Consider the following 12,158-nt stretch of genomic DNA (forward strand, 5'->3'; position numbering starts at 1 on the left):
GGATGGAATTACAGGTCTGAATCGGAGACAAAGGTTCTTTATGCTGTGTCTGGTCATTAATTAGCTGCTGGAAACTTCAAGACAGGGCCATTAGCATGCTCATAAACCTTTTATTTTAAATGTGTTCGCTTAGCCATGATTCTGATGTGACTCTCCTTGTAAACTGGACGTAGGACATTTGTTTCTTAACATTTCTGAGGCTCATTAACTACTCCATCCCAGCGGCTCATTAACTAGCCCATTAGGGATTTCACTTCATTCAGGCAGAAGCCTCCACTTGCCCTCACAGAGCCTTTGAGGGCGCCTAATTGGGAACGGTGTGAGGCTCGCTGCAAGGCTGGGGAGAGAGCGGGGCTTTGTCAGGTCTCCCCAGAGGCTGGAGTGGTGGTGGAGGGGTGCGCTCACCTACCTGCTATTCTCCCAATGGGCATGGCGTGCTCCTCGGGTGGGGAGACAGACACCATGATGTGATTCATGTACGCCAGGTCTTCCCGATGGGAGAGGTTGATGGGCTTCCCTTCCCTATGCAGCCCGTCCTCGGAGAGCCTGGACTGTTTGAAATCCACGGAGTGCCGGGGGTTCAGGATCAAAGGGTGCATGATGGGACTGGGCATCAGCTGGATCACGCGGGTGCTCTCCTGCCGGGGGCTCGATGGCTTCTGGTGGGGCTCGGAGGACGGAGGGCAGTGGTTATTCTCCATGGGAGACACTGACAGGGGGTAGGACTCCTGGTGGTTGTTCTCCTGGTGGAGCCTCGGCCCCTGGGCCCTCTCGGCCGGGGAGAGGCGGCGGATCATGTTGTCCAGGGGGGACCGGAGGGGCTGCTGCTCAGGGTCGGGAGAAGGCCGGTGATTGGCTGTGACAGGTGATCTAGACCGGTGCAACAGTTCAATGGTGGGGGGGTTGTGGTGCACGTTCTCCACTGGTGGCCTTGGGGTCCTCTGGACACAATTATCTGTGGAGCAGAGGGAGAGACAATCACTGACCCCAGTGAATTGTCAGGAGAGGGACCCCACTGTGGTTCTAAAGGTAGTAAACAGTGAGTGGAGCCTGGGCGTGTGCCGGGCAGACTGTCCGTCCCTCGAGACGGAGTGTCTTTTCCACTGCTTAAAAAAACAATTGAAGTGCGCATACTTGAAATTCTTTTCCTACACTAGACAGGCTAAGAATGTCTACAAGCATTCCATTAATCACTTACTAGTGGCTTATAAACACAAGGAAGCCAAACCCATGTTCTTTAGCTTTTGGTTACTTGGCTCTTCGACGTGGCTTTTGGGGTCCTTAAGAGTTTCTTTCTAGATGCTTTCACTGACTTACATCTTCATAACTAAATTTATATATTCTCTACTTCTGGGACATTGTTATTGGTGTTAATGATACTATTATTACTCTTGCTAAAGTAGCTACTATATCCTTGGTACTGGATTATGTTGTTTAAAATGTATAAAACTCCTCAGTAGGAGAGGCTAATACCAGTACTCCTACTTTACAGGTGATAAAATGGAGGCATAAAGAAGTTAAGCAACTGATTCAAAGACACAAAGCCGGTGAGGGAACGAGACCCAGACTCCAGTAAGAGTCTAGAATCTAGGTACCCATTACGATATCTGCCACTTTGCTATACACAGAAACCAAGGGGAAAAGGGATAGCAAAACCTGCTTTAAGCATGGACAGTGGGCCCAATCTACAGACTGGCAATCCTGTACTTGAAAGAAGACTTAGGATGACTTTGTTTCCTAAAGCGCACAGACCCTACAAATGCTCAGAGACAGGCAGCGGTAAGTAAGGAAAAGGAGGGAGAGACACCTCCAACAATGCCTCTACCCCCTCCCACTTGAACTTTCAAGCTGGTGATATCTGAGCACGGACAACACTGGAAGTGTACACAGCTCAGCAACAGAAGCAGTCCTGTGGGCTGGGATGCGGGGGGACCGGCACACACGTGGCTTTAGGAGTCCCTGCTTAGGGGGAGGAAGGACGAAAATCTGCCTGCAAAAATGGAGCTTTCTACAGTGCCTCCCACTCATCTTAATGAGGTTTCTCTGGCCACATCTGCTCCCAGAGCTGTCTCACCAAAACGATGCACATGCTTTCAGGTTCTTGTATGGTCAAAGATTTGTATGATTCTAAGTAAAGCAAGTCAAAGATACCTCCCTTTGTCCCTTATGACAGTATCTACATGAAGAACATATAAAGGGGATCTAGGAATCTGACAGGGTTAGTAAACAGAGACCGAGCTGGTAGTGTCTCAAAGTTTTACATAGGATTAATAGAAAAATGAGGATTCCTCTAGATCTCGGTTATATGAGACAGTGAACAAAAGAAATGTTGTTCACGATCACTAAAAGAGCATCTGCTTGAAGGCAAAGGGTTTATTTTGTAACTACTGTGTAACCTGCTGCCGTGAATTTAAAAGTGCTTACTTGTTGGAATAGCTATCAATGGGAGACTGGCTTAATAAATGATACTATATCTCTAAACAATGGAGGATCAGGCAGGTATAAAACGGAATGAGGAGTGCCTTAATATTCTGCTAAGGACTGGTCTCCAGGTTCTATGAGTAGGTATGCAAAGCCAGGTGACGTATTTTGGTATGCTACCACCTTTCTATGATAAAGGAGAAGGGGATTCCAGTTTCCAGGCTTGTATCAAACTAACCTTCCTACATACAGAAATGATGGAATCTGGATATAATACATTTACAAAAGTTATTTGAAGGTGCTGGAGAAAACTGAAGGGCATTTTACTCTTGAAAGAAGAGAACTGCACAAGTGAGATCCAAATTTATATAGCCCTGAGGGTCTTCCCCAGTCCCTGTAGCAGGGGGCAGCTAGAAATGAACCACAAGTTGTATAATCTGTCAGGGAACAGAGTATGGGGCTCCAGAATGGCAAAAAATCGAGAAAGCAAATCCTATAAAGGGGAGAGCCGCAGGGGGAATCCACTAAATTGGCACATAAACTTCCCTCACATCCCTAATACGTGCTCCTGAACGGTGCATGTGCAGGGGGACCTCTAAGGAGCTCAGTGAAAACAACAGCTGTATGGCTGAAAGATAAGAGCAGGAATGTCAGCTACTGGCCACTGGGTTGGAGACAGAATTCAGAATTTGAGCCCTAGCAATAAAGGCTCTGTAAACACCTCAGGCTGTTTATTACCCCAGAACAGCCACACCTTAGGAGTAAAGACTAGCTCCAGGACAAAGGGATTTGCCTCAGGGCTACAGGCAAAACTGAAAGAGATCTGCCCTAACCAAATGTTAAGACCAAGCCTCTGCAAACCCAAAGTGACTGGTTAGTCGTTTACCTGCTAGAGCAAAAATCAACATTCTTCAGAGGAATATAACATAATCTAGAGTCTCTACAATGTATCATCTATAATGTCCAGTATTCAATAAGGATTTTCGGAACATGTGGAAAAAAAACAGAAAAATGTGACCCATAATCAAGAGGAAAGGCAGTCAACAGAAACAGACTCTGAGATCATCTAGATGTTGGTATTAGCAAAAAAGAACCTCAAAGTAGCTATTAGAAATAAGTGTAAGCACTTGAAGGAAACGATGGTCATAATGAGATATAACAGATGGAGACTGTCAGAAGGGAAATGGAAACTTAAGAAGAAGATTCTAGGACTGAAAAACACAATATCTGAAAGACTGGACTGGATGTACTTAACAGCAGATTGGAGATGACAGAAGGAAGGTTAGTAAATTTGAAGACACATCAATGAAAATCAGAAACAAATAAACAATGACCTGTAGAACAATATTAAATGGTCTAATGGACATGTAATTGGAATCCAAGAAGAAGAGAACAGAAAGGATGGGACCAACCCCCACCCCGCCAAAAAAAAAACCCAAACCGGAATAATGACCAAATGGTCCTCCAATTTGGTAACAACAACAGGAAACTTATAGATCTAAGATGCTCAGCAAATACAAAGCAGGATAAATACAAAAGCTACATCCGGGCATTTCATAGTCAAACTGCTGAAAACCAAAGATAAAGAGAAAATCCCGAAAGTAACCAGAGGAGAAAAAAAGATACACCATGTACACAGATAAAGTTATACTAATTATGGCTAACTTCTTTTTTAAACACCCAGAGAGAGAGAGAGAGAGAGTATAAGCATGTACACAAGAAAGATATAAATGGAGACCCATACACTGAAAGGGACTTAAGAGACACATCATACATCTGCAATGTACAGACCCTTGTTTGGATTCTGATTAAGGAAACTGTAAAAACACATACGAGGTAGTTGGAAAAAATGTAAACATTAATAAGACATTTGATGATATTGAAGAACTGTCAGTTTTCAGGTGATGTGATGGCCTTGTGATTAAGATTTTATAAAGGGTCCTTCTCTTTTCAGACCTGTACTGATATATTTACAGATGAAACTATGTATCTGGAATTTGCTTTAAATTAATTTGGGATGGTGAAGCAGAGAGTAGGTGAGGCACAGAGGAAGCAAGATTGGTCATGAGTTGATCATTGAAGCTGGTGATGGGTACATTGTGGCTCATTAAATAATTCTCTCTAGTTTTGCCTAAGTTTGATATTTTCCACTATAAAAAGTGTTTCTTTTTCTTTTTTTTTTTTTTTTAAAGTACTTAGTCAACCTTGCAAGAATACAGGTTGGGATAACAAGTACTAAATTCTTCACTTTAACCCAAATGCAAATAAATGCTTACAGGGTACTTAACTGATTAGGCCCACGTAGTTAATTTTAATGGCTGAGATGATTAGCATGATAGAAATGACCTACCATCTTTTGGGTGATAAGACAAGTTTTCTTTTCACAGCTAATACGGACCTTGACTCTGCTGTCCCCAAAAATGAATTTATCTCTTCTCTGTCACAGAACATTACCATGATAAGCAACTACTTAAGATGGTTGTGTTCTCAAGTTTTGTGCATTTTCTTCTAAATGCCATATACAGAATATTTCCCTTTACTTAAAAGCGTATTAAGGTTTAAAAATACTTAAGGATGATGAAGACCATGTACTGAAAAATTCTATATCCTGAATCCATTTCCTGTCTTACAAATTTTAAAACAGACACAGGCGTTGGCCAGGAGTCTGGTCACCTGCAGGCTCTCTTTGATGTCTTGGGCTTCAAGGCTCAGTGCATGGGTGTGCACTCGGGGCAAGCCCTAGGAAGTCTGGGTGGACTCTGAGAGGAAGAATTTCCATGCCAAGGGTAAAAGAGGAACTGATGTAATGTCCTGGAGAGATTTCACTCTCCGTTCCTGCCCAGATCTTCGGGAACAATGAAGGAGGGAGAGAGACAGTGCTCTGGATAATCCAACTCAGATTTTACTTTTGACTCAGGGTCCAGGCAGGAACAGGACCTGGAGGAGCTTGATTTATTTATTTCTCTGCAGACACCATTCAAAGAGGAAGTACTTGATGAAGTTGATAACATTAATGGTGGAGAACTGGATCCAAGGGTATTTAATTCCAGGCTCCTGGTGGTCTGGGCACAACCACTGTCAAGGCTGAAAGGCCTGCAATGAGACCTTCCAAGCTTTGTTTCAGTTTGCAAAGCATGCGCCCACGTATGGAGTAGACTCTGCCGTTCCCACCCTGCTGCCTGCTGCCCTGTTATTATAAGTTGGCAGCAGGGTGTGGAAACTTATGAGACCAGAGCCGGCAGGCAGAGAAGCTCCGGACACAGGAAATGCACTGAGCGGACAGTGGGTGCATTAAATCCCCCAGATGTAGGAGTCTTCTGTCTAAAACAAGAAGATTTTTTTGGTCTGGCCTTGATGTCTGGGTTTGTTCTTGGTGAACTGCCCAGCTGGAGAGCTGGGAAATTATCCACATTGCCCTCGGTCTGAAGGTCTTGATATGGGAGGGAAATGCGCAAGAAAGAGGGAGGGAAAGCCACACGTTAATTAGTCAGTGTGGGCATGGAGAAAAGGGGGGAGAAAGACCACGGACTGGCAGGGAACCCATTCTGGTTGAAAGTACTTTCTAATCCCAAACCTTTCTCTTTGTGGACCTCTTTTAGATACAAATACTCCCTTCTTGCCACCAAACAGCCCCAAATAAATGAGGGCTTTAAGTGTGAGGATTACAAAAAAAGGATTTCTTTTCTTGTTTTCTTTCCTTTTACTTATTAGGAAAGTTTGTCTATTTAAAAGTCATTAAAATTTGACCCAATTTAATCAGGTCATAAAGAATGAATAACTAGTAAACTTAAAACAAACCAACAAAAACTGCCTTTGGTTAAAGTTGTGGGCTTTAAGCACGAAATTTCCAGGGTAGACCAAAGGCTCAAGCTTCTAACTCACAAAGAAGGATCACATTTCCGAGGATCACATTTCCACCACCTCGCTTTCCCTAAGGCCATGGAAGGTGGTAAGAGAAGTTAGTCAGGGAGATGCAAATCAACAGGCCCAACAGGTAATTTACTCATCAGCCTCAGTCCACTGTGTTCCACATTCTCCTGGAAGGAACCACTCACTTCCCAGCATGAATTTGTAAAAGATTAGTGGGAACCACAAATGATATAAAGAACCATAGAGACTAAATGCTCTAGGCCTTCAGATGCAATTCAAAACAGACTTCCTACACATGCTTGGGTTCTGTCACCCCCTTTTATGGGGTGAATCATGCTACCAGCCTCACCCCACACCCCTCAATTCATATGTTGAAGTCCCAACCCCCTAGTACCTCAGAATGTGACCTTATTTAGAAACAGGTCACTGCAGGTATCATTAATTAAGTCAAGGTTGTATTAGAATAGGGTGGGCCCCTAATCCAATATGACTGATGTCCTTACTTAAAGGAGAATTTGGACATATAGACAGGCATAGACTGCATGATTGGAAGGGGAATGTTTTGCCACACAGTGATTACAAAATATATGTTGAACCACAGAACCTTCAGTGATGCCAACCATATTTCAAGTAGTGTCGTGGATGCAGTGTATGCAAAGGGAAGGAAAAGTGGTCCTTGCTCTCAAGGATATCGTAGTCTAATGGAGAAGGCAGACACATAAAAAAACACAAGGCTAAAGGTGCTGAATTAAGAGTCTGTCACAGGGAGCATGCCATGCGAAGACGAAAGCAGAGATCTACCAGTCAAGGAACACCAAAGATGCCTAGCAAACCAGGAGAAGCTAGGAGAGAGGCCCAGAACAGATTCTCCCTCCCAACCCTCAGAAAGAACTGACCCCGCCTTTACCTTGATCTTGGACTTCCAGCCTCCAGAACTGTGAGACAATACATTTCTGTTGGTTAAGCCCCCCAGTTTGTGGCGCTTTGTTATGGCCACCCTAGCACACTAATACACAGCGCACCCCCCCCCCGCCCCTGCCGCCACTCCACAAGGTTCCATTGAGACTCTCCACTGACCCTCTGCCTGCCCATTCAGCCCATTCACTCCATTCAGCAAGTTGCCAAGGTCACTGAATTCCCTGGTAGGGCCCGAGAAGAACATCGCCCGAGTTTGCAGTGTATGACTCACAGATGTGTGAGCTCGTCACCAATAAATCCTAGGGGAGCTCCCAGAGTTTTAGAAGTGCTTGCTGAAAAGGGGCTGAAGGAAACAAAATGGGTGACTTGCAGGACTCTGGGGCTTAATCTGTACTCCTGTGCGAGGGACAGCCTCCCAAATGGCTAGCCTCTGAAAGCGGCTCAGTACCAGAGAGCACAGAAGCAAGTCTGCCTGGCCTCGGTCTCAATACGGGGCTGCACAAGAGAACTGAATGAAGAAATCAACGGGTCAGATTTCAAATGAGCCAATTAAACCTGTGGGGTAAACCTTGTGAATCATTTATAGGGAGGGGGTCAGGGTGGCAGAGATAAGTCGGAGTGCTGGAGAGGGGAAAGAGCAAGATCACAGAGGGCTTCAGGCTCTGGAGGTGAACCCAAACTGCTCCAGTCCTCTTATTTCAAAGGGCTCAGATAGCACTTCCCCAGGGGGAACAGGAAGTTTCTTGAAAACTTCCTGGCTACCTGGGGAGAGTTAGTCATGCATATTAGGGATCTCTGGCGCTAAAACTTCTGGCGGAGTCGGGGAGCCAGCTAGCCCCTGGGCTAAGAGCAGCCTCTACAGGACTGGATGGAGGAAGCCAGAGGAGGGAGGGAAGTGAGTGGGTCCTCCCTGAAGTACACTGAGCCCCCCCACCCCCAGATGAAAAGAAGCTCTGGGCACCATCCCAGGGCCTCCACACTTTCCCATCACAATGAAATGCCGCATCTGGGGCCAAGGGTCAGAGGGTAAAAGGTCATGCTACCCCAGACTCTGAAATACAGGAAGCAAAGCAGGAAGAAGAGGCCCTAAGGAGGCATGGAGGAGTTAGAGGAGAGAAGAAGGATGGAGCAAGGGGAAGAGGTGGTACCTGGTGCCCTGGGGACAACGGGAAGTCAAGACTGGGGCCTGGTCTTCCTCTGCTGGAACCTCATTATCTCCAGCCAGATATAAGAATCCCAGAATTGAAAGGGGGCACAAAAGGTTAATCTTACGGTTCTTACATGTGAGAGGAGACAGCTGGAAGATTAATAGGTCCCAAAGGGGTCATGGAGGGCCTACCATACGCCAGGTACTTCGAGGTAACAAAGCACAAACACTGCTCCTTTTCAAAATGGGCTGTGTCCTGAGAGCAACTGAAGTTGGCACTTTCAATGGGGTTTCCCACAGAATCTAACAGAGGGGGCCTGGTTCGTCCATGAAGGCATTCTGGTGTCACGGCGTGGGTAGGCAGCGGGCCCTTCCGACGTCCGGAATGCAGAAATGTGGTGTTTGCACAAAGTGCACTCGGTCACAATAATGGGAATAGTTAGGAAAACTGGGATTGGAGGTAAGAAATAAAACCAACCATTGCACAACAACGTGAATATATTTAACACTACTGAACTGTCATGTAAGCTTACAAGTGGCTAAGATGGTAAATGTTATGTGTATTTTATCACAATTCAGTATTTGTTTAGGTTTAAAAGACAAGAAGAAGAAAAAAACCCCAACCAAACAGTGGTTAAGAGATATCAAATAATGATAATGAATAACAATTATTGAGTGCTTGCTATGTGATAGTTGTTGTTCTAAGGGCATTTTCCATATTAACTTGACTTGTATATCGGAAAAATTATAAGCAGGTGTGCTGGCATCTGCCACACCGTACCCTGGTCAGGGGACCTGGCTTGGCCTCCTAATCTCCCCAATTCTACTCATTGCTCCATCTTCTGTCCCGTTTTCAGGGTGTTTGCACAAAACACATGAACAAAAATGTTATTTTGGTTGGCTCATTCATGCTGCAATGGAATGAACACAGGCATGAGAGCTAAGTGGACCCAGGGCTAAGTCTCAGTTTTGCTACTTGGTAGCTGTGTGGTCTGGAGGCTCTTAGCTTCTATCACCTCATCCGTAAAGTGGGGGTAACATTACCTTCCTTATAGGGTAATTGTGAAGATGAAATGATTTGGACATGTAAGAGCTTAGAACAGGGCCTGGCACACAATAAGAGTTAGCTAGTATTTTGTTCCTATGAAGCAGATTCATATACCTCGTCTTCTTTAATTATCTCATTAAAATTGTGTAAAGTTTCCTTCCTCCAAAGCAGTCTTTGGGCACTTGGATTTGGCAGTAGAGGGGATTGGGGGTGGAGGGGAAATATTTCCCTCAATAAAGCAATCACATAAATGAAAATCTCTGGGCTACTGCAGAATGCATGGCACCCTCCCTACTCCCCACAAAGAAATGACTTCTCTCTATTCTCTGGGCCATTACCATGTACTGGTTGTAGGGAGAACTGAGGTCAACTGTTTCGACACTTGAAAGTTCTATCACTTAGGATTTCCACGTCCACCGAGTGAAGAAGAGCTGCCTGCCCCAGAGCAACACTTGTGTCTTCAAAGTGTGTCCACTGTTGCAGGAACAATCACAACACTGCATGTGTGAATATTTTCAAATTAAAGTGATTAAAAATCACCTCCCGCTCTCTTAGATAGGACACAGGAGAGGGTGGGACTAGAGAGCTGAAATTATAAGAGGGTCCCCCACAGGAGTCATGGGATGAGAGCATATGATAAACACAACTCTTGTTCCTTCTCTCTACAGACTTGGGCCTATCCAGTCCGACAGGGGTAACTCTATGGAGCTGGCCCTGTTTGGAGACTAGCTCAACTGGAAGCATATTTTATACCGCTCAATGAGCTTTTTGGGAATCACTATGCAAGTAGTTTTAACACCAGTAGGGCTACTGGCGATCGAATATATACTTAGGGACAAAGCCTTTCTTGTAATTATTCCATAGGAGTTAGAAGTAACTGATTTTAGAACCTAAGGTGTCAAAAGAAGTTGATATTATCACTGTGTGACAAAATGCATTTATTTTATCATCATTTGCTGATCTGAAATTTCTAAGGATGTTTTATCTCCTGGTTTTGGTGAAAGAAACAGTATCACTTTTTTCCTGGAGGAGTCCTGTTTCCTTCTTACATAACTATCTACCTAACATCTAACTCATTCATATTATGCAGATAAAATGAGTCACAACAATCAAAGAAAAGAAATCCACCTGCACTGAGGCTTTCAGTCATGAGATAAGGGGATGGTGCCACTCTTGGTTTGACCACTAAGAGGGGTAATATTACCAGCAGTTCCTGGTAAGGTGAGACACGGAAGGACAGAGAGATGTTTAACTGATTCTGAGTGACACCAAACAAGACACACTTTGGACTTTCTGGATTTTAGTTGCCCAAGACCCTGACAGTAGAGAATGTATCTTATTTACCTTCCTATCACCCAGGGAGACCCAGACTTTGGAGGGAATGTAGGATTTGGGAGTGTAGGAGATCTGATACCATTCAGTCTAACCCCTGTCTCACAACTGGGGAAACTGAGGGCCAGAGAAGAGAAACTCTGCCCTTAAGCTTTGTTCTGGCAGAATAGAGGATTCGAGCCTGGTTTCCTGACTTCCAAATCCCATCCTTTAAAAAATTTGATCGAAGCTCACCATGCGTGCCAGGTGGTCCGGGGTGGTCCTGCTTTGTGCCCGTTGTACCTGCTGGAGGAGTCCTGTTTCCTTGTCACAGTGGCTCGGGATGGGTGAGAGATTACACAAGGCTGCCTTCATTGTAGAATACTGCGCTCTCACATAAGTAAATAAGGGAAGAGGGCGGCCTTGCTGGTTCTCCTAGACCTGGGTGGTCAGCGGAGGACTGCTTTGCCCCAGGCATGACACAATTTCAGAACTGTGTATAATACGGAGATGATGAATGTTTACAAAATAAAGGGTAATGGAATTCGTGGGATCGCCCACCTCTTCCCTCAGAGCCTGGAGGGCAGCCTCTGAGCTGTAACACCAACTTCCTAGCTCCGGGCACGGGCACACATCTGCAGTCGCAGGGAGGGGGTAAACGAAGCCTTGTCCTTGCACTTCACTCTGTGCGCCTCACTGTGCCAGGCTGCCGAGGGGCCACGCCCGTTCTCCTCTGGGATGTTCCTGCTCTCTTTCCTGTCACATTATCTGTGTGTCAGGTCAATCCCATCAATGGCAACTTACTTTTACAAAGGACTGTGCCCCCAGGGATGTGGACCAGACCACAGGGGATAGAATATTCGATATGTACAATCTCACTTTACAGAGTTGGGGTTTTTTTGGGGGGGGATCTTTCTGTACGTTAACAGATGTCCATATTAGTGTTTTACCACTCACAAGGAAGTGTGGCGGCATTAATTCTAGAGACCAATCATGGTGAGCTGGGTATTTTTTCTTTTTGGTGGAGAAAAGGGAAGTAGGTAGGAGGTGTTTGGAAGTGGGGACCTTGTACTGGTTGATTCCCTTCTCTGGAGGGTCCCCCCGTCACCAATGGCAGCTGGGGGGCAGGCAGCCTGTGCATATCACTATACAGATCTTCTCAGCTGATACCATCCGACAAAGACCTAAACTTCCCTTCTCGCATGTCCATCTGTTCACCTGAGAGAATGTGCGGTGTCTAAACAGGCATGGACCCTCTGGTCTTGATTCCTGGCTGACGGCTTAAAGGAATGGTCTCTGAGAACACACTCCTTTTAAGAGCTGGCTCTGAAGCGAGCGCAATGGTCCACAAGGTGATGAAGCCCTTGATCTTGGTCTCATTAGTTCCATCCTTTAACCTAGGGAATCACCACCACCGACATCATAACACCCGAGAGCACAGCT

At 45.3% G+C, this 12,158-nt stretch overlaps 1 protein-coding gene across 1 annotated transcript in view; it reads right to left on the reverse strand.

Annotated features, from left to right (window-relative positions):
- The window catches only part of ETV6 (ETS variant transcription factor 6), a 235,021-nt gene that overhangs the window by 20,891 nt on the left and 201,972 nt on the right, over nt 1-12,158 (reverse strand). The window contains exon 5 of the mRNA XM_044915454.1: nt 410-955. Coding sequence (XP_044771389.1) covers nt 410-955 — 546 coding nt within the window. The remainder of the gene's footprint in view (nt 1-409; nt 956-12,158) is intronic.

The sequence above is a fragment of the Neomonachus schauinslandi genome, chromosome 5 (assembly GCF_002201575.2).
Source record: "Neomonachus schauinslandi chromosome 5, ASM220157v2, whole genome shotgun sequence".
In the NCBI taxonomy this organism is placed as follows: Eukaryota; Metazoa; Chordata; class Mammalia; order Carnivora; family Phocidae; genus Neomonachus; species Neomonachus schauinslandi.